At 35.6% G+C, this 23,267-nt stretch overlaps 2 protein-coding genes and 2 long non-coding RNA genes across 5 annotated transcripts; 3 read left to right on the top strand and 1 right to left on the bottom strand.

Moving 5' to 3' along the window:
* The first annotated feature begins 283 nt into the window (after positions 1-283).
* LOC133327463 (uncharacterized) lies at positions 284-6,566 on the top strand. Of its 2 annotated transcripts, none has more exons than XR_009754257.1 (4): positions 284-592; positions 652-921; positions 992-1,209; positions 6,355-6,566. It is a non-coding gene; the product is annotated as an uncharacterized LOC133327463 (long non-coding RNA). The 2 variants fall into 2 exon arrangements; XR_009754256.1 differs by having other exon boundaries at positions 652-927.
* Positions 6,567-10,423: 3,857 nt separating this feature from the next.
* LOC133327485 (cold shock domain-containing protein CG9705) lies at positions 10,424-12,292 on the top strand. The gene is made up of 3 exons (XM_061536004.1): positions 10,424-10,569; positions 11,887-12,009; positions 12,146-12,292. Exons 1-3 carry the CDS (start codon positions 10,424-10,426, stop codon positions 12,288-12,290), a joined length of 414 nt encoding a protein of 137 aa, XP_061391988.1. The 3' UTR covers positions 12,291-12,292.
* A 4,910-nt stretch (positions 12,293-17,202) lies between these two features.
* Positions 17,203-18,026, bottom strand: LOC133327537 (uncharacterized). The gene is made up of 3 exons (XR_009754259.1): positions 17,931-18,026; positions 17,685-17,841; positions 17,203-17,616 (listed from the first exon to the last, which is right to left on the bottom strand). It is a non-coding gene; the product is annotated as an uncharacterized LOC133327537 (long non-coding RNA).
* A 1,055-nt stretch (positions 18,027-19,081) lies between these two features.
* On the top strand, positions 19,082-20,463 carry LOC133327543 (uncharacterized). The gene is made up of 2 exons (XM_061536063.1): positions 19,082-20,139; positions 20,200-20,463. The coding sequence occupies exon 1, from the start codon at positions 19,109-19,111 to the stop codon at positions 19,901-19,903; it is 795 nt and encodes a 264-aa protein (XP_061392047.1). The 5' UTR covers positions 19,082-19,108; the 3' UTR covers positions 19,904-20,139; positions 20,200-20,463.
* The last annotated feature ends 2,804 nt before the right edge of the window (positions 20,464-23,267 follow it).

Genomic DNA, 23,267 nt, shown 5'->3' with positions numbered 1-23,267 from the left:
TGTTCTGGGTTCAATCTCCAGATGGCGCTAATTTACATCACTTGTAAGAATGTTTTCAGCAGTAAACATGTATATTGTGTATACCAAAATAGTATTCAAGTAGTTTACTACATTATAAATTGTATTCATTATTATTTTTATTATTTAATAAAAAAAATCAAAATTTGATTCATTCGATAAATTGTACATATTTGGTTTGAGGATTGATCGTACAATTTATGATCAGGCACAGTTTGAAAGTCATTGGTAGTTACACCATGGTGTAACTTCGCAACATGAAATTGAATCCCTTTACAACACTGGTAGACACGAACAGATGTTTTTATTATTTTGTTTTGCTTTTACCTTTTTACAACTTCTTGATGGAAGCGATAAGTTCAACCAAATAAATAAAATTCATTGTAATTTGTTTGTGGTTTTTTTGTGACCCAAAAAATATAATCGACTGAGCGATAGTTTTCAAATGTGGCCAATGCATAATTATGTGTGGGTATTCATACCCAGCCCAAAGGTGGCTGTCACAAAGCCAGATCATTTTTCGGAACCTGTGTAGGGAAAATGATTTGGGAGTCAGTATGAATACAACCATCAGGTAATTACAAATAATTATTGTATAAAACATATTCATAAATATTATTTTATATATTTCAGGCTACAATTATTATTGAAATGATTCACCTTCTTGAAATACATGCCAATGTTTGTATGGGATTGGAAATACCCAGAACTACCTGTCTTGAAAGGTTTATAACAACATAAATAAAAACTGAAAGTCCGTCGTAGCAAAAAAAAAAGGATGTCTGTGTGTGACAGGACAATAAAAATCTGATGTGGAAATTACTCAGACAGAGTTTTGCATTTGCTGCAATATGTGCATATCATAAATGCATGCATTCAGCTAAAGATGCAATGAAATATTTCGTGTAAGTTGGTTTCCAATACGATTGTTATTGTTTACGTATTTTAACATATATTTTTTTACCCTTTTCAGGTATATGGGTTGTAGTAAAATGGGTTTACTTTCAATGGAATAAGATTGTCCACTTTTGTATCAAAAATGAAATTATTTTATTTTGGTTTTTGAATATAATTTAATGAGATACCATTCTTTCTTTTTCAGATGGTGTTATATCTTGTTTGCCGAACACAATGACGACCTATGGATGTCATGGATTTTTGTTTTAACAACATTGCATCAACTGGCATTTTGTGAATTTGGTGAGAGTAACTATTATTTACTAACCATAGATGGCAATGTAGTTACTAATCTATTGTTTGAGGTGTTGTGCATGAATGGTACCAATGAGTTGGCCCTTTAGGTTTTCCACTTCGTAATAGCAATTTCCAATGGCTTTTCTTATTCTGCATTTAAGCCACGGTTTACAGAATTTTGCATTTATTCCTTTGGCAAAATTGCTTTGTACAAAATTTTTCCTATAGACTTCTTGTCCTGGTTTGTAGGTTACAATTCTGCTTCTTCTATCATATGAGCGTTTATTACGTTCATAAGCCTCATGCAGATTTTTATTAATATTCTTATGCAAAATTTGCATTCTGTCTGATGCAGGTAAAATATCCAGACTACCATCTTCTAATGCGTTTAGTTTTCTGAGAATTCCATACGCGTCTGCGTGTGTTATCATATTGTAGCCTGTTAAGGCAAAATATGGAGATGTACCTGTTGAGGCGTGTAACGTCGATCGCAAGGCACACTCGATTTTGGGTAACTTTTCATCCCATTTAGATTGGTCTGAGTTTATATAACTTCTTATACTGCTAAGAATGGTTTGGTTCACTCGCTCACTTGCATTTGCTTGTGGTGCGTGTATTGCAGTTCGTATATGTTTGATTCCAAATAAGTTTAGTGTATCTTTAAACATATCGGATGTAAATTGTCTTCCGTTATCGGAATGAATAAATTCTGGTACACCGAATTTATAAAAAATCTCTTCTACTAAAAATTTTATGACTTGTGTAACCGTAGCCTTTGTCATTGCCTTTAGTACCACAAATTTGGTTTTATGGTCTAAAACGATAAAAATGTAGGCTTTTCCAGATTTCGTTCTTGGATATGGACCTAAGAAGTCGATATAAATCTTCTGAAAAGGCCTTTGGGTTACAACTTCATTACCCATCGGTGGTCTTAATATCTGTTTAGGGTGTTTATTTTCTTTACAAATTTCACAATTGTTAATATATTGTTTGATTTCATAAGCCATTGTTGGCCAATAGAAATATTGCCTGATATCATACAATGTCTTTGATATACCAGCATGACAAGTGTTGTTGTTATGAGATTTTGCTATTATTTCTGTTGTTAAATTATCTGGAAGCCATATCTTCCAACAGTCGTCTTCACTTTCAACATCTATTCTATTAAATTTTACCCTCTTGTACACGATTCCATCGCACACTTTTAGGTCAGGTAGACGGTTTCTGTTTTGCTCAATGGTATCAATAAGACTTAAATATTTTGGATTTTTGAACTCATTTGAATTGAAATCAATAAATGGAGTATTTTCTACGGTGATTTCATCCATGTCCATACGTGATAGCATATCAGGTACAACGTTTTTCGTGCCTTTACGATGCTCGATTGTAAAGCTGTAGCTTTGGAGTTGTAAACTCCATCTTGCTAGTCTTCCGTTTAAATCTTTTTGGCGCATAAGCCATTGTAAACTGGAATGGTCTGTTATTACAGTAAAATCCATGAGCTCAATATACTGTCTAAATCTTTCTATTGCGAGTATGACTGCCAGACATTCTTTTTCCGTCGTTGAATAGTTTCGTTGGGCACTGTTCAGTTTCTTGGAAAAATATTCAATTGGATGTTCTCCATTTTCATCATCTTTCTGAAAAAGAACAGCACCAACTCCGACGTTTGAAGCGTCACATTGTACGAAGAATGGTCTAGTAAAATCAGGACTCCACAATATCGGACTGGAAGTTAGACATATTTTCAATTTTTCGAATGACTCTAGAGCTTCTGGAGTCATGATGAATTTTGGACATTTTCTTAAAGTATCTGTCAAAGGAGCTGTCAGAGTGGAAAATTCATGGATGAATCTACGATACCATCCTACCGTTCCTAAGAATTTTCTCACATCTTTTTGAGATTTAGGAGGTTTTATATTGACAATTGCTTCAATTTTTCCAGGGTCAGGTTTGAGTTTACCTGCTCCGACAATGTACCCTAGGTATTTTAATTCTTTGTAGCAAAATTTGGATTTTTCCATATTAATTGTCAATCCCGCGTTAGTTAACCTTTCTCCTACTACCTTAAGCATTTGCACATGATCCTTAAAATTCTGCGACACTATCAGGAGATCATCTAGGTACACAAACACTCGGTCTTTCAACTCTGAAGGAATCACTTTGTCCATAAGTCGACACATCCTTTGAGCTGCATTACACAGTCCAAAAGGCATTACCTTAAATTGGTAGTGAGGTCTACCTTGGACTGTGAACGCTGTTAAGGGGCGACTTGATTCCTCCAGAGGAATTTGCCAAAATGCGTCCTTTAGATCGATGGCGGTTATGAAATGTGTATCTCCTAGTCTAGCCAATAAACCATCAATGTTTGGCAATGGATATGCGTCTTTTCGAGTTACTTTATTCAATTCCCTTGCGTCAAGACATAATCGGTTTTTATTCGGCTTGATAACTAGCGTCACTCTATTATTCCACTCTGCATTTGTTGCGACTTCTATAACATCTAATTCTATCATGCGATCCAATTCATCATACATTAGTTTTTGAACCGCTGGACTGACTGGAAAATATCTCATTTTTTTCGGAATAGCATTTCCGACGTCAATGGTATGTTTTTCGAGATGAGTTTTTCCCAACCCATGTTTTGTATAACATCTAAAGGATAGTTTCGCATTTTCTAATTGTACATTTTCCTCATATGATAGTTCATGTGTCTTTTTAGTTTCTATGTTCATGACGTCATTGTCCAATTCATTTACATCCGGTTCGACAGATATTTTAATGTTTAATTTTTTCCAGAAATCATATCCTAGTATCAAACTTTGTTTTAAGTTTGGTACTAGATACAATGTCAATTCTTTCGTCTTATTTCCGCATTTCAATTCAACATTTATTTTGCCTATTATTTCTTGATGTTTACCGTCTGCTGTTTTAATCGATGATTTAAAATTAAGGATAGGTGTATTCATCATTTTGGCATTTTCTAGGCAGTTTTTGCCTAAACAACTGACCGATGCACCACTATCCATGAGACCTGTGAAATCAATTCCATTTAACTTGACATCCATGTATGGTCTGATGTCGTTAGCTACTTCTATGCAGGCAGATGCTATCTCCTGTCTTTCTTTTTTTCGTTTGGTGTAAGATTTCCTAGCTTTAAGTACTTTTTTGCTTATCGTAGGTACAAAATCTTTAAATATTTCAGACCTAATTTTATTGTATTGTTCCAATCGTTGTTCATATGGAACAAGGATTTTTAATTTTGGTGTATGCTGTCTTAATTGATGATTTGTGGTTTTTAGTAGAATAGGGTTTGCTTCTAATATATTTTCAATTTTGTTTACTGGTTTACATTCTGTTGAGAACATGAGGTCCCAGTTTTTCCCATGTTCTTCATTTGGTTTCCCAAACATCTAGGGCATTTTGGTGATGTGACCCCATCGAACCCACATCTGTAACAGAATATGTTACGTTGGTCCAATTCGCAATCCATAAAAGTATGGCCTGATTGTTTGCAGTTCCAACAAGATAGGATCTTAGTTGTTGTTGTTTTGTTGTTATGTAGAGCTTCTACATCTAGTGCATTTTCGAATGTCTCATTTAAGTCATGTTCTAGTTCATGAATTCGTCTATAATTATGTTGCTGTTGTTGTCGAAAAGATAGACGTTTAGACATTGTAACTTCAGCTCTTTTGCATTCCTCAAGGAGGTCATCGATTGAATCTATGTTTTTGGCATAAATTAGTTGAACTAATCCGTCTTTGAGATTGTCTTTTATGATTCTCACAATCTCAAATTCGGGTATAGGTATTCTCATTTGATTTTTGAGACGAACAATTTCCGATATGTAGATGTCAGCAGTTTCCGATGGAAGCTGTCGACGCTCTATAATTTTTCGTTGTATTTCGAAATCACTTTCGAAATTTCGAAATTTTTTTATGAAGTGGTATTTTAAATGATCCCATTCGCATACTGGGTTTTGTTGTCTAAATAACCAAAGCCACTCTGATGCTCTACCAGTGAGTAAATGGTGAAATCCTTTCACGAAAATGTCTAAAGGACAGTTATAGTCTAACCTTAAAGACTCGACCCTAAATACGAATTCTTCCACACTGATGGACTTAGAAGAACCATCAAATTTCAATCCCCACTTTTGAAGTTGTAGTGGTGTTATTGATTTATAACCAAGAGGAAAATTCTGAGAATATGGTTCCCTAATTGTTTGTGGATTGTAATGTTGATTAGGTTGTTGTTGAAAATGTGTGTTCTGCTGTTGCGCATTTTGAGAAAATATCTCCGGTCTTATTGGATCAGGAGTAATATTTAATGACATATTTCTTAGTGAGTCAATTGAGTTTCTCACTACTTGAGGTATCATTAATGCAAGACGATCTTCCATATTTTTCATTGCTTCAGATTGAGCAATTCTTACAGATGCGCTAATAAATTCTCTGAGACTTGGACCATCGTTGCTATTTATTGGTACTTCTAAATTTATATTATTATTAGAACTTGGCATAGCCGTGTTTATGTCAGTATTTCTTGTTGTTTCCTGGCCTGTTAAACTACTGTATGGTGGTCTTGTAATTGATGTACTAGTTTCAGGTGATGATGTATGTACACCAGTAGGTAAAGATGTAATGATTGACATAAGTGGTGGAATACCTGCTTCAACCACAGTTCTATCTGCACCTTGTGCTGAAGTATTAGAAATATTCATATTGTTACGATTGCTGATAGGTGTATTAGAAGTTGTAATATTGGTTAAAGTATTGGGATTTATGAGATTGGCGTTAGTTAGTATTGCAGCATTAGATGTGCTTGCAACATCAATATTAGTGCCGCTCGCAATAGGTGTATTTTTGTTTGCCAATCTGCTAGAAGTTCTGGTTTGACTTGGGTTTTTGTTGGCCATAATGATTTCAAGTTAGAAAATTATATGTATATCATGCAAGAAAACAGATAAAAGGATAAAAAAAAATTGTTGAAATGTAGTATTATAATATTTGAAGTTAAATGACTATATTAGAAGTTATGACTTAATATTTGTATAATTGTTTGATATGTTTACGTATATATATTAATATAATAATTGTTTTTTTTTGTATTTTTAAATATTAATAACGTATTTTTTTCTTTCAGGTAAATATTTCTGGTATTTTTTTTTATAACTTATGTATTTTATAATATTCGAGTTGTGTATTTTTCTGTTTACTTATTTGTCTAATTTTGATTGAATTTTAATATTTTAATTTATTATATATATATCCACATTTATTTTTATTTTCTTAATATAAATATATAGTGTTTTTAAGTAATTATATTTTTGGGGAAAATTTTTTTTATAAATTTAAATTAAATAATAAATGTGTATATATATATGTAGTTTACATGTATTGTTTCTTATTTATATAATTTTTTTGATTGTATTTTTTTCGTATTGTTATTTATAATTCAATTTATTTTAACAAAATCACATATATGTATTTATAATTATATATTTTCAATTCATTCAATATTTATATTATATTATTAATAAAAATAGATTATAATAATAATTCAAGACAATATAAATGTGCTTTTGTTTTTCGTTTTTTAATATAAATTGATTATAGAATTTTTTTTATAATATTTCTAGATAAATTTAATATCTCTAATATATATATTTTTTAAATAATGAACATTGTATGACAATACTTTAATAATAATTTTTATTGTTCGATAATAATTTGTTTTATTCTTTTTATGTTAATTTTTTTTTAATATTTAGGTTGAATATATTTTATCAGGTAGTGATTTTTTTATAATAAGTATGTTTATCTAAGAATTCTGTAAAACAATTTAATGGATTTTCAAAATTTTACTAATTTCTAATTATAGTTAGAAATTTAAAATCACAGAAAAATTGAATTGTTTTTGAAATATTTTAAATTATGTTTACATTATTTATAAACATATAAAATAAAGTATTTATTTTAAATTGGATGTTATTTGTTTCTTTGTTTTGGCTAGAGTATTTTGAAGGCAAATATAAGTATACAATTTGGGACAAAAATACATTAATTGTTATAAAAAACTTCCGAAGTCAATGATTTCTGCTTTCAAAAGAAAAAAGAACGTATAATACCAAGCTGTATAGCCTCTGATTATGTTTCTTTATTTTTATGATTGCTTATTCATCTCGTTCGATTGTAGACTTGTGGAATTGATTGTACCTGAGCACCTGTACAACACGGCATGGCTATGAAAATGCCTTCCGGGATACCGATGTGTAGAATACAATCTGTTCCAAAGTTTGGGCTATGTTGGAAAATTCAAAAATTTAAATTGCTCTATAGTTGGGCGCCATAAATGTGACTGCCTGGGTTAAGTGGAGTAGGTACATGTTGGTAGGCTGCGGCTTAGCTCGCCGGATAGGGGAGTTCTTTATCCACTTGACAGCACACTTAAATTTGTGTACCTCTGATTATTTTGTAACTGTCATCATAGTTTGTATTAAGAAAAAGAGGGAAAACAATAAAATAAGAGGAAATGGATGTACACATATATCTGCCTTAGCCTTTCAATTTAAAATAAACACAAGGTAGAATTCCAGTTTGAATGAGGTTCTGATGTTACACCTCTTTGGCTTTGCCCACCCCTCATATACATTTTTCAGTATACCTTGGTGTTTCTGTCGCCAAAAATTCTGTAGAAACACCCCAAAAACGATTATCACTACCCTAATAAATTACTCAACCCATTTTAAATAAAAATTTAAATTTCCATTTTTAAATTATTTAAAATGTTCATATATTATTAATCTTTAGCAAATATACTACACATTATTTATAATAATGTTTTGATCATAGTAATTTTACCTTAATTTATTTAATATTTAATTTATTTAATAATTTTAATATTTATAATTTTTTTTAATTTTATATATATTTTATTTTTACATGCTTTTTTTATATTATATTTAATAATTCAAATTAATCCTAAATTTTTTTGATTTGTATAAATTTATATATATAATTTCTTTCAGTTTTTATATTTTTACTAATTTTACTCTTAATAAATATTATTCATAAAAAAATATTGTTTTGGCAAATTATTGAGTTTTTTTTTTTAGGACATTATGTGATTTTTATTTAGATTGATTTAAAATGAAAGTAAAATTTTGTGTCATGTTACATATTTTGTGAAGAAAACCTTTTATACAGGGATAATTTTTATTGAAAATCATAAGCGCCTAAAACTCCGCTTTAGATTTTCGACAATTTATTTTAAATAGTTTTACGAACAATTTTTCTTGTTTGTACAGTTATTTTTTTTTTTTTTGAACACGTGAGGTGTGTAGAATTTGGTTATATTTTTTTAAACATATCAATTTGAATACAAATATTATTTTTTTCTCATTTAATATATATATGTTTTTATGCAGAATGCTTTTTCATAATTTTATATTTTTTTGACTGTCGTACTCACTCGTATCAATTTTTTTTTTTATCAAAAAAAATGTAGCCTTTTAATCTGGTTTTCCTTGGTTTTTGAATTAGATAATAGAAGCTTTCTCATTTATTGAGAATCCCGGGATAAAGTGGTTTCACCATCCACAGGTGAAGTTGGTTTGCAATATATATATACCAACCTGAGGACTGCTTGTTCCTGATAAAAAGATATCCTGGTTTCACCACAATATCCTTTAAGAAGGATGAAATAATACGTTTTAAGGAATATATATATATATTTAACGAACTTATTACAATTCTTACCCGAGTGTAAATTTTTTTTTAATATCAAAAATATTTTGTCAACGTCAGCTATGACTACTCTTAGATGGTATTTTTAATTGATTTTAATTAAAATCAGTATATAATTTCACTGGTTCACCATTTATTTTACAGAATTTTTGTATTTATTTAACGGCTATTATGTACTTCGTGGTGGTTTTTAGTATATCACCTTCACTCTGACAGTCTATGACTTTCTAAATCGTAACTTCAATGTCACTTTCAATGAAGGTCAGAATACACATGGTGGAAATATAGTGATATACTGTCACTCAAATATCAACCATGGTGGATCTCGATATTTTTCATCCTTTGTTCTGGGTTCAATCTCCAGATGGCGCTAATTTACATCACTTGTAAGAATGTTTTCAGCAGTAAACATGTATATTGTGTATACCGAAATAGTATTCAAGTAGTTTACTACATTATAAATTGTATTCATTATTATTTTTATTATTCAATAAAAAAAAATCAAAATTTGATTCATTCGATAAATTGTACATATTTGGTTTGAGGATTGATCGTACAATTTATGATCAGGCACAGTTTGAAAGTCATTGGTAGTTACACCATGGTGTAACTTCGCAACATGAAATTGAATCCCTTTACAACACTGGTAGACACGAACAGATGTTTTTATTATTTTGTTTTGCTTTTACCTTTTTACAACTTCTTGATGGAAGCGATAAGTTCAACCAAATAAATAAAATTCATTGTAATTTGTTTGTGGTTTTTTTGTGACCCAAAAAATATAATCGACTGAGCGATAGTTTTCAAATGTGGCCAATGCATAATTATGTGTGGGTATTCATACCCAGCCCAAAGGTGGCTGTCACATTTCCCAAAATCATAAAGGAAAAAATGTAATCGCAGTAAAAAATTCTACATTCTTGCATGTTCTGGAACAGACCCTTTTTTGTGTGGAAGAACACACACACGCAAATTGAACCAATTTATCGACATTCAAATGTTAACATCTCAGATGGCAAATTTATCAATTCACTGAGAAGTAATAACCCAGCCAAACGAAAAAAATTGCAAAGCCAAAAAAAAAAAGAAATTGCATCAATCATTGGCATTGTTGCGTTAAAATTCTACTGTTGAAGGATATTATTATTTTATATAAAAGTAAGGAAAAATCCCAAGAAAATTAAGAAGAAATTCCAGCAGATTTTATATTTTCCTGCACGACAACGATCTCCAAAATTGGAAAAAGGTACAAATCCAAAATAAGGAAAAAATTCCAATCAACGAAAAAGCAGTGATTGTGTGAAACGCCATTCTCCTTCGATATAAATTTAGGGAATATTTTTTTATAAGGTAAAACATTAAACTGGTTATGTGTTTATATATAACTTAGTTATTTGCGGATCTTTATTGCTAATAAATTTCGTTTATTTATTTTTTTTTTGTTGTTTTTTCGAGAAGTTATCGAAATGTCATCTGAGGCACCGGCAACTCCCGACAAACTAACACCCGGCATGGGTAGGCCACCCTTGAGCCGGGACAACAGCACCGGTAGTCCGAATTCCTTGCAGCTACCAAGTCCAATTATTACAAAACGGACAAGGACAGCTTCTACGTAAGTCTTTTTTTAACTTTTTAATTATATATTTTTAATATTATTGTCTTAAATTATTAAATTACTTTCATAGAAAAAGTCTCAACCTTGAAATTTAATCATAATAATTGGAAAATTACCACATGCTTTTTCAATAAGGTTCATTGTGGACCGAAGTAAATTTCAAACATAAGTGTGGAAAGGAGGGTTTGGGGAGGGCGTTAGTGTGCTGCGAATATCCAAAACTTTTAATTTTTTGTCAAGCATTAAAAAAACGCACACAAAACGATATGAATTTAATTTTTTTTCTTTATATTGAGTTTTTTGCAATGTCACACAACAAGATTCCAATTGGAATCTGTATTCTTTTTTGTTTACATTACTATGGTGGGATATATGTGTTTTTTGTTTATTATCAATTTGTTTTTTGTTCACAAAAAACAATAACAAGAATTATAAAAAAACAACACCCCCTCATCAACAACAACAATGCCAGGCAGTCAGCCACAATGTGAAGATGATTTAAATTTTCGGCACTTGATTGCCAAACTATGCACAATCACACACAGGCATACATATTCGTTTAAATAATAATTATCAAAACAATTAATTCGAGTGGACATTCAATGAAAGTTGAAAGTATGAGAAAACAAAAGCAAATATGTAGCCACAAATATAACAGGCATATCCTCCTCTAACCATTACTGTTAGAAAAGGCGTTGTGGAGATCCGTAGAAATGTAGATCCATAGATGATATGACATGACCACTTATTATGGCTATTAGAAAAGCCGTTGTGTAGAGTAGTCAAAAAATACGATGTGCTTTGCGGGTCTTCATTGATAATTTTCTTTATGAAAATCCGCCCTTTGCACTATGAAAATAAAAAGATGCGATCTTATATGTGACAACTGGTCTGCTCTTCTATAAGAATACCTTATGGAGTTTCTATAAAAAGGCATTAAGGGACATCTTACAGAATTTCCAAGCTTTCCAAGGAAGTGATTAAAAAAATCTTTAAAAATCCACCCATGGGGACCTTTGGGAAATTATTCTTTAAAAAATCAACTCTTTGGAGGCCTTTGAAAAAATAATCTTTTAAAAAACTTTTGGTCTTCTATGAGTATACATTATGCAGCTTCAATCATAAGTCTTATGAATCATCTATACGATGTCCTTCGCCTTCTTTGAGAAGTCTTTTGGCCTCCTATTAGAAGAAGGTATTTTTGGATTGGTCTATTAGGAAAGACCTTTAGTCTTTATTAAACTATACTAATTTAATGTGATATCTTATTTTTTACTAAACAAATATTTCAATTTATTTTTATTTCATTTTCAGATCTGCTCGTGCTATGGAAAATCCTATTGTCACCGGTGTTGTAAAATCATTTAGTCGTACTAAAGGTCATGGTTTCATTACCCCCAAAGATGGTGGTGAAGATATATTTTGTCATATATCAGAGTAAGTAAATGAAAACAGAAATAGACGTTTGCGCGGCAGGGAGATGGACGATAAAAAAGACCCGACCATGCCATAACAATACATACATTTGTTTAATGTAATATTTAACTCCTATAAACAATTTTTTCCATTTCAGCATTGAAGGTGAATATGTGCCTATGGAGGGTGATGAAGTTAAATATCGTTTGTGCGCCATACCGCCTAAATATGAAAAATTCCAGGCAGTCCATGTAAAAATTATCAACTTAACACCTGAAGTCCATCATAGATGGGAAGAATAAATTTGGGTGGAAATAAAACTCTGAGAGTATTTAAAAAAACAATTGTTACAAAATAATCGAAAACGATGGAAATCAACCAACCAAACAACAATCAATCAACACAATGAACAATAATTATGTAGCCACAAGCCTGCCGTAAAATAAAGACAGAAGATTTCGTTTTTTATTAGATTTTATATTGGATTCGATATCAAAAATCATCAAATCAATAACATTGCAAACAAACATAATGCCTCATTTTATATGCCAGAAAAGAAACGAAACATTTTTGTAATGAATTATATTTGTAAGCGCACATAATATTGTTTTAATTTTTTAACACTTTTTTTGTAATGCTAATTAATGCATGTTTAAGGGATACTAATAAAAGCATTGAAAACCCTATATATAAAACTACAGAAATTAGCAGATAATTATAAAGAAAGTCTACACGAGGTGATAGTTCAGCATTTATTGGAATATAAGGATAGGATAGACGATCTCTTATTTCTTATTTTCTAACTTGGGTTGTTGTAAAAAATAACCAGACATGTAATGTACTCTTTCGGATACCTTTGGTATTTGTGATGTATACCCTTATATTATTCTTTAAGGTCTTTCCAATTAAAATCTAATATAAATTTGAAGGTAAGATGGGCTGAGATCTCCCGTATAAATGCTTTAATGTTGTCTTCCTTCAATGCGTCAATTGAAGCGGGCTTGTCTGCATAGACCCGATATTTAAGATAGCGCCCACAAAAATAGTCTAAAGTAATTAAATTGCACGATCTAGGCAGCCTATTGAGTGGTCCCATATTATTGCGGCCTAAAGGGTGAAAAAAACCCCATCAAAAAATATATGATAATCGTTCCAGGCGTATTCTATCTATATTGGACATCTTTGCTTTCTGGCTTAAAAAGTCAACCATAAGCTCGTCTATAAAGACGGTCTTAAACTCGCCTATTAAGATTCCCTTCAGCTTATCTATCATCATTAAGCTCGTCTGTAAAGACTCATTACTTCTAGTATAAAATAAATACTCATTTCAGCTCGATCAGCTTTTCTTGAAAGTCACTTATCAGCTCGTCCAAGGCCTATAAATAATAGATCTTGAGCTCCTCGTCTATTAACAAGGCCTATAAATAAGGTCGTCCCGGGAGATCAGGTGCCCCTCAAGCCTGCTGTCAAACGCCATTATTGTGAATTGACTTTCATTATCAAAACCTAGCAAACGTGCGTTGAACCCGCATGACATTCCTAAATATATTCACCCCTATTCTGTATGTCGTCGTCGACACGAAACGACGTCGAAGAGAGTCGTCTTTTGCAAATTGGTATTCCCTATGTCGTTGTCGACATTTATCGATAACTATTGAAACATTTTTGGTATTCCGTAACAATGTGTGACGACGACGATGTCGAAGATTTATTCGTCATAGTTTTTGTTGACGACTAAAGCGTTTGAACATTTTTTTTTTTGAAATTAAAAAAAAAACGACCGGACAAGAACAGGATACATCATTCTAGAATCTATTCAATACTTAATGCAAAATAAAGTGTAAATAAAGAAAAATATATGGGATCTATATATAAATCTAAACCGATTTTGACCAATGTCAATAGGACTCGTCTATGTGGAAATAAAATTTCATCCCAATTGGATGGATTTTTTCCAAATTTCATCCCGTTCGGATCATAATGGTGGCATGTAACTTGTTTAAAATAATACATGAATGGAGGGACATGCATAAATCGACTAAAAATAATTCTATGTACATACTATATACTAAAAAGTAACTATGGGTCTATCTCGTTTCTTTTTGGTCGTTGCAAACACATTTACCAAGACATAATGCCCTGTGCCACAGTGCGGTGAAGTATACAAACACATTTTTGCCCAAAAATATGCAACAAAATTTTTGTTTTTATTGATATTATCGATAAATAGTCGACATCGTCGCATGAGTGTTACAGAATACCAAATCAGTGTCGAAGTGATGTCGATGTCGATGCGAAGTGATGTCGAAAGAGAAACGTCGTCGACAACGACGACGACATACGGAATAGGGGTGATTATAAAATTTGGGAGGTAACAAGTTCGATTAATAAGGTCATCCAGCTAGCGTATGTCAGCTGTTTTTCCACATGTCTAATGTCAAAAATTTGGACTTTTTTTACGTTTTTATAATGGGTGTCAATTCACAATAATGGATTTTGACAGCAAACTTATGTGGCAGCTGATTTCCAGCTGGTCTCCCTAGGGCAAATAGGGTCATTTTGTGGTTGGTCGATGTTCTCACGTGGAAAGAGTGTGCCAATGATCGTCTGGCGGCAAAGAATCATTGTCTGACCAAGAAACAAACACAGGTGAGTCAATAAGATGGGGGAGTTTCTTTCTATGTATAAATGCCTAGAGGAATTTCTATGTGAAGATCAAATAGTCTTCTGCTGTCAAAAGCCATCATTGTGTATTGACACCCATTATAAAAACGTAAACAAAGTCCAAATTTTTGACATTAGAAAACGTAAGACCCGAGAAAGCACAGCTGACTTTTGCTAGATGGGTTACCTTATTAATAGATATTGGTCTATTAAGACTACCATCAGCTCGGCGTACATTGAAATATGCAGTCCACCGAAAAGCCAGGGACAATGAAACACGATTAAGACAAAATTGAAAGCATTTTGACAGCTCGGATGAAATCATCTGTCCTTATCGGACCAAATTATTGGACCAAATTTTTTGTTTACCAAGATCTTTTAATAAGGTCACCCAGCTAGCGAAAGTCGGCTGTTTTTTCTCAAGTCTAACGTAAACAATTTGGAGATGCAGATTATAGCCAACTAGCGAAGTCAGCTGCTAATTATTAAAACTAACGTTTTTGGACTTCGTTTACGTTGTCATAATGGAAGTCAAATCACAATAATATCTGTATTGACTAATGGAACTAGTCTCAACAGACAGTTTTTTTTTCGTAAAAAAACCAAGCATGTTTGTTCTATATATTTATTCGAAGAGGAAGACCAGATGATGCTTTCTATTTTTAAATAATCGTATGAAGAAGTAAGTAAAATTTTGTTTTAATCATGGTACAATTATAAAAGGTAACAGCAAATCACAGCTGATTTGATTCCAACGTAATACTAGTGTCAATATGAATTTGACAAATTATGTTTTTAAAAATCACCCAACAGGAAAATTGGGAACGCATACAATTTAAAATTGTTCTTTATTAAATGTGCTCCTGTTTTCAGTTTACTCAATCTGCCTGCTGGGAAAGCTTGAGGAAGCAAATCTTTCTTCAAGGAATAACTCGCTATTCCCAGCATTTTCATAAGTGTTACACATATATATGGCAATGGCTCAATTATAGGAAAGATGTGGAATAGATAGAAATATAAATTTGATAGATTTTCATTCATGTTTTGTGGTGTGCGCCTTGTAGGGTTAAATTTAAAAGAAGAAGAAGAAGAAGAAAAATTGATAGCACGCACAAAACTGCTGTTGTGTATAACAGTTGGCAAACGTCATAAAGGGGGATAAAAGAAAATTAATAAGAGGGTAGGAGAAATTTCCTGGAAAAAAAATGATAGGAAAACTGTCCTTTTTAAATACACCTGCGAAGAAGACTGGACGTGTGATCTCCCCGAACAGCAAGAAGTCAAATTTAAATTTGAAAATCGACATTTTTATTGATCGATACTTATATATATATAAAAAAAAGGAAGAAAAAAAACATCTATGCATTTTTTTTAAATACAAAAAGAAAAACATACAAAACTTAAAAATATTGAACAAACAAATAGATGCAAGTATTTGAAATAAAACGAAGTATCACTACGACAACTAAATCTACATAAATCCAAAGGGAGTCACACACTGCGCCGTCCAAGTCCAACGAGGGAGGCGCTGATTTAACGCATAGCCAATCCGGCATGCGCTGGTATATTCACCCAATAGACCTAAGACACTGAAACTCCGGACAGACAGACGGACGACCAGCAGATAGTTAAATTCCGGGTTGATTTTGTTTCCATGCAAAGAAAGAAGAAGCATTAAAAGGATAAAAAAGGGTAAACAAAGGTGAAATAATATTAAATTGTACTTACCTTGTCGTTGAGGTGCAGGTGGTTAGGACTCCGAATTGAGCTCAACTCTGGGTTAGGTGACCATCCTCCGTTGTTGTCCTAGCGTTTGTCGTTGGTTTTTATAGGCGACCACTTCCTTTGTTTGTCCTTAGGCTATAATAAAGAATAATAAAAAAAGAAAATTTAATATATAATAATTCGGAATATAATTATACGCTAATACTATAAACATAACTTACCTACTTGCATTACATATTGGGAGAATCCAGCATCCAACACAAAAGCCACCTTCAGCGTCCAAGCCCTTAGAAAGTCCTGAAAAGAAAGAAGAAGAAGAGGAGTAAATGTTTGGCGTGCACATTGTCGACTACCTAATATTCTATTTGATATAAATTTTGATTGATTTTTTTTTTTGGTTTGATTTTTTTTAACTAAACTGTATATTCGATGATATTTGAAATGAATTACAAAAACCCCATGAACTATTGGCTACCTCAATGTAAATTCGAAACCCAATGAAAGGCTTTTAATGAATAAAAATATTATAACGTTTTGGCTTTAAAAATTAAACAAAAAGTCTTGTGATATGGACAACTAAACTAAGAATGGGTAAGAAAACGTAGATTGAAAACAGGTGGGGAAAGTATGGGGTATTCCCTGATAAAAAATGGAGAATAGGAATACCATGGTGGGGTGGGATCTCTCCTGGCACCTAATACCATAGAAAAGTGCCCAATAAACCAATTGATTTCAGACGGACAAGAACCTATTTTACTGTCATGCTATTTGCTGTTGCTATCTTTTGTTTGTCCTCCCGCTGGCTATAGATGTTTTGTTTTTTTTTTTTTGTCCACTTTATCGAGGTCTAATCTATTGACAAGAACTGCGGCCCCAAAGACTGAGCTGTTGCCGGAGCAAGCTGTCAGCCAGCCAACGCCGTCAGTAGATTAGTTCCTACTCCAGACGATAAAGGTCCATAGGACAGGACAAAAATGGCGCCCGCAACATGGGGCCTGAGAAATCAGGTGTCCAACTTCATATTTTTGTTTGCTTCTCCTTACGCTGTCCTACGTCTGTAGGGTCGGACACCTTAGTCACGGCATTAGATTTATCGTAAGTCGCGCTGTTGGGGCAAGGTATCCGCCCTGACGGGGGTAGGATGGGGTTGGGAAGGTGGTGAGGTTGTTTCCGATTGGAAGATTCGTAAGTCACGGTTTATTAGGCTGTGTTTACATCAGTAGATCGGTAGCGACGAGTCTGAAAAGAGGAAACAACCAGCATTAGTTTCGGTATTTAATTTAAATAGACCAAATTGGTTTGCTTACCTGTCCGTCCGTCTAAGGCAATATAAATGATGCATGTCCAAACTTGGGAGTCCTGGATAGGTGCGCATTTGATATGTGTAATCCAGTGTCCTTGAGTAAGTGTCTGTTAGGTAGCAAGCTGATCCCTGTTTTTGTTCATTTTAAGGCAACGAGCAATCTGAAAAAAAGAAATGTTTATGAATTGGAGATTGAGTAAATATTTTAGCTCATTGTAGTTATGATGTTGATTGGTTTATTTTTACCCACCTGTGAAAGATCTACGTTTTCGAATCCCTATAGATAATTGTTTCGGCATTCCGTATAATTTACCTAGAAGAAAAATAAAGAAAATCAGTGAAGAAATTATTATATTTAAAGTTTAGTTGTCAATCGAGATACAATCTTAAGATAGAAGAGAGAAGGAAGATAGTAAAAAGTTTACAGAGGTAGTGTGGTTAAATACTAGCTAGGTTTAAATGGTGAATACAAGGTCGAAATCGTATGAATCTGAGGATAGAGGCCCTAATTGCTCCATAATGTCTACGGTTACGACGACAGCTACTGGTACCGATACTACCTCGACGGCAACTACGACAACAGCGGTAACAACAATGACAACCTGCGCGCTGACCACCACGCGTCAAGGTGGTGGTATGATGTCGGCCATATCGAGCCCAGCTCAATCGGTAGAGGGGTCATTTTCGTCTGGGGAAGACACTATTGGTACGCCAAATTTCAGCAGTGTAACCGCTCAAAATATCCACCAGGAAAGGAGAAGAGAAAATGCTCAGTGGCAACAGGAACGGATGGGTGTCCAAGCTGCCGATCCTCAGCTGCGAGAGGTCATTAGTTCAGCCATAGAAGTGGGCCAGATGGAGTTGATACGTCTGCTCAATGAGAAATTGTGCGTGTTGGTACCGCAACTGGTGCAGAAGAGTTTGGCAGAGATGGGAACGAATTTAAACGGCAGTGACAGGAACCAAATCGGTACAGAGAGCAGAGCGATGCCCGCCGTAAATCCTGGGTCGGGGCAGCCAGCTAATCTCTCAGCACCTACCGCCCAGGTACAGAAGGGAACGACGGTTCTTTCTCATCATCGAAATACCCAGGGTGGAGTGTATTCAAGTCAGCCACAGAGCCAGCATGATAGGCAGCTACCAAGCCAGCTACATAATCAGCCTTATGGCCAACCAGCAAGCCAGCCCTATGGCCAACCGGCAAGGCAGTCACATAACCAACCGTGTGGTCAACCAGCAAGCCAGCCCTATGGCCAACCGGCAAGCCAGCCACAAAACCAGCATTACGGACAACCAGCCAGCCAGTCGAGTAGGCTTCCGCCAAATCATCCACCGTATCTTCCGCAACAGCCAAATGGCGGTTGGCAGTATTGGGGAGAACAACCGACAACTTTTCAGTACCCCGTCTACAGCCCGAGACGCAGCGAGATGGACAAATGGAGACTGCGATTCGACGGTACGTCAAAGTCAATCACCGCCGAAGACTTCATGTTTCGTTTGGAGCGCTTAAAGGAAGACTACGGCTACCGCGATGAGGAGGTGGTAATCAAGTTCCCTCAGTTGTTAGAAGGGCCGGCGGAAGATTGGTTCTGGATGCAGCGTCGATTAGGTCGTTTGAATAGCCTCCAAGACATCAAACAGGCATTTTTGTCACAATTCCGCCAGTTTGAAAGTGACTTTGATGTGCAGCGTCGGATGATGGATCGCCGCCAAGGCTCTCAAGAACCATTTGAAGAGTTTTATAACGCCATGCTCCGCCTACACTGCCAGCAAAGAGTGCCGATGGAGGAAAGCATGTTAGTGGAGATGCTAAAGAATAATTTGAAACCATCGATGGCATCGTTGGTGTTCCCCATGAAGATCTATGGGCTGCAACATTTTCGGGAAGAGTGCCGAAAGGCGGAACAACTGTTGGCAAATCAAAGGCAGGCCTCGCAGGCATACAAGCAGCACTATAATCAGCGAGTTCACGCCCTAGAGTCCGAAGGACCTAACGAATGGGAAGTGGAGGCAATCTCCAGGCAAGCCAATTATATTTGCTGGAATTGCAAAGAGAAAGGACATGGATTTGTTGAATGTCCGTCCAATACACGCAATCTTTTCTGCTATGGTTGTGGCTTAGAAAATGTGACCAAGCCCCGTTGTCCGCAGTGCCAGGGAAACCAGCAGTCCGGATCGATGAAGGGGGTGCCTCGTCCGGCTCAATCGCAACCCCAGAAATGAGGCATGAAGAGCATGGGAGGGCGCAGGTCAGAATTCTTGAGAGAATGAGTAGCGATAGTGTAGTGATGGAAGAGAAACCCGTAGGTAGAAGTAGGGAAATTAAACCTTGGCATATACGTCTGAAAGAGTACGAGGCGGCTAGGAAAAGGATTTTTGATGAAGGAGACGAAGATAAAGTGAATTGTAAGGGCCATGAAGGCAATGAAAACATAGTAGTTATAAGCTATAGGAATGAAGTGAATTGTAAGGGTCATGAAGGCAATGAAGATATAGAAGATATTAGTTATAGGAATAAGGTAGACTGTAAGCGCCATGAAGGCAAACAAGATGCGTTAAATAATGAAATTAATGAAGTACAAGGGGGGAGAACTTCGAACAGTAAGGTAACTAAGTTGATTCTTAACACTAGTAGTAGACGAGATCGGATTGTAAAGGCCAGGAAGAGATTCAGAGCAAGGAGAAGGCTTAGACATCAGATAGCAGAGGCGACGCTTTATGAAGGTGAAGACACTCGACTGTATGCCCGGATAAAAATAGGGAACACAGAAGTTGAAGGCCTTTTGGATAGCGGGGCTACTGTCACTTGTTTAGGAAAAGGTGCGCTTGAGTTGGCAGATAAAGAAGGAATATCCATTTTCCCTTATAGGTCACATATTAAAACGGCAGATGGTACACCTCACCAGGTAGTTGGTAGAATTAGGAGCAAAATCAAGTTGAAGAAAATCGAGAAAGAGGTCGAATTTTTCCTAGTCCCAACTTTAGGCAGGGTTCTTTATCTTGGGATTGATTTTATGCGCGCATTTGAGTTGTTAGCCGCGGTGGAATGCCTGTCGATCGAAGATGAAACTGAAGCGGAGCCAATTGATCCAACCGCCCACATTTTGACAGAGGAAGATCAGAAGATATTACAGAACGTTGTCGAGCAATTTCCGTCGTTTGCGGTGCTAGGGCTGGGTAAGACCGAGCTGGAGACACACACCATCGATACCGCAGAGGCAGAGCCTGTTAAGCAGAGGCACTATCCCGTCTCGCCTGCAGTTCAGACTCTCATGTTTGCGGAGTTGGATAGGATGCTGGACATGAAGGTCATTGAGCCGAGCCAGAGTCCTTGGAATAGTCCTGTAACTTTGGTGCGCAAAGGTACCAAGAACAGGCTATGTCTGGACGCTAGAAAGCTTAATGCTCTTACGGTCAAGGATGCCTATCCTCTCCCGAACATCGAGGGTTTGCTCAGCCGGTTAGGAGACACACATTTTATTTCGAGTGTGGATTTAAAGGATGCCTTCTGGCAGATCCCGCTCGAAGTAAAGAGCAGGGAAAAGACGGCTTTCACTGTCCCAGGAAGGCCCTTATATCATTTTACCGTCATGCCTTTTGGGCTGTGTAATGCGGCCCAAAGGTTATGTCGGTTGATGGATAAGGTCATTCCTGGACATATGCGTGAAAGGGTGTTCGTGTACCTAGACGACTTGCTCATTGTTGCCCCTGATTTCCAAACACATATCGACCTTTTGGTGCAGGTGGCGCACCATCTAAAGAAAGCTAACCTAACGATAAACGTGAGCAAGTCAAAATTTTGTTTCCGGGAGCTACGCTATCTGGGCTATATAGTTGGTGGAGGTCAATTAAAGGTGGATCCGCAGAAAGTGGCTGCCATAGTGGACTTCACCTACCCGAAAAACGCACGACAAGTTCGCAGATTTACAGGGATGACCGGCTGGTATCGCCGTTTTATCGCCGATTATGCCACCATAGCGGTACCGATTTTTGCAACCCTAAAGAAAGGACGATCGTTTGAGTTTGGGAAGGAAGCCCAGGAAGCATTCAATAAGTTAAAAGAGGCCTTAACACAAAGTCCAGTGTTGCAACACCCAGATTTCGGTAGGCACTTCTATGTGCAATGCGATGCTTCGGATTTGGGGATTGGCGGGGTTTTGTTTCAGAAGGACGATGACGGAGGGGAGCATCCTGTAGCCTACATGTCGCAAAAACTAACACCGGCCCAGAAGAATTACTCAGTAACCGAACGAGAATGTCTGGCGGTAGTGATGGCAATTACAAAATTTCGACCGTATATTGAACTGATGCCTTTCACGGTCATCACAGACCATTCGGCGCTTAAATGGCTGATGACAAATAAAGAGTTGAGTGGAAGGTTAGTCAGATGGAGTTTGCTTTTGCAAAGCCACTCGTTTAAGATCGAACATCGGCGAGGAAGTCAGAACGTCGTTCCGGATGTCCTATCCAGATACAATTTAGAGGAGTTGTTAGAGCAAATGGAGAGTGTGGTAGATTTGCTGTCGGAAGAATTCAGGAGTGAGGAGTACTTAGCAAAGGTGGAAACCATTAAGCAAAATAAAGAATCATTACCCGATCTTATAGTAAGAGATGGTTATATTTACAAAAAGACTATTCCCATCACCGTTGATATTCCCCATGAGGATTTTGTATGGAAGCTGTGGGTGCCAGCAGGTTTGACATCTTCAGCGATTATTAAGGCCCATAACACACCCACAGCTGCGCATGGAGGCTACCATAAAACACTGAAGCGACTTAAGCAGCTGTATTATTGGCCGAATATGAATTTGCAGATAAGGGAGTATGTGAGAAGGTGTGGGATCTGCAAAGAGGCGAAGGCAAATTACAAAAATATGCAACAACCCATACAGGCCAATGTGTCTTTCGAGCGACCGTTTCAGAAAGTGTACGTTGACTTTTTAGGTCCATATGTTCGGTCGAAGTCCAACAATTCCTACATTTTTATCGTACTTGACCATTTCACGAAGTACGTGTTATTGAAGCCAATGCCAAAGGCGACTGCTCGGAATGTTATTAAGTTTTTGATGGACGAAGTTTTCCACAAGTTTGGAGTGCCGGAAGTATTGATGTCCGACAATGGACAGCAGTTTGTTGGAAAGGATTTCATAAGTTTCCTAGAATCATATGGCGTAAAGCACTTCAAGACTGGGCTATATTCGCCACAAGCAAACCAATCAGAACGAGTAAATCAATCGATCTTGTCTGCGATTAGATCCTACCTGCAAGACGACCAACGGGACTGGGATCAGAATTTATCCTCGATTGAATGCGCTCTTCGATCTTCGGTTCATTCATCGATAGGTATGACACCCTATTTCGCTTTGTTTGGTACAAATATGGTTACCCATGGGAGTGTGTATAGACTGGCAAAACAGCTAGAGTGTATGAGCGATCCAGATTTTAGTGCTCTTCCGAAGTCCTCAAAACTAGAGCTGGTGAGAAATGAATTAAAGAAGAATCTGCACAAAAACTATCTAGATCGCGCTCGAAAATATAATATACGTACACGGAAAGTTAGGTTTGTACCGGGTCAGGAGGTTTATCA

The sequence above is a fragment of the Musca vetustissima genome, unplaced genomic scaffold (assembly GCF_032173495.1).
Source record: "Musca vetustissima isolate MV318-11 ecotype Yass unplaced genomic scaffold, APGP_CSIRO_Mvet_v1 utg18923, whole genome shotgun sequence".
Lineage (NCBI taxonomy): Eukaryota > Metazoa > Arthropoda > Insecta > Diptera > Muscidae > Musca > Musca vetustissima.
This window is presented reverse-complemented; position numbering and strand designations above follow the sequence as displayed.

Bases quoted from the DNA above. Each gene is read 5' to 3' on its own strand.
- LOC133327485 (XM_061536004.1), top strand. From the start codon at position 10,424: ATGTCATCTGAGGCACCGGCAACTCCCGACAAACTAACACCCGGCATG. The intron at 10,570-11,886 runs GTAAGTCTTTTT...TTTCATTTTCAG, and splicing joins CGGACAAGGACAGCTTCTAC to ATCTGCTCGTGCTATGGAAA. The intron at 12,010-12,145 runs GTAAGTAAATGA...TTTCCATTTCAG, and splicing joins ATATTTTGTCATATATCAGA to CATTGAAGGTGAATATGTGC.
- LOC133327543 (XM_061536063.1), top strand. From the start codon at position 19,109: ATGGACAAATGGAGACTGCGATTCGACGGTACGTCAAAGTCAATCACC.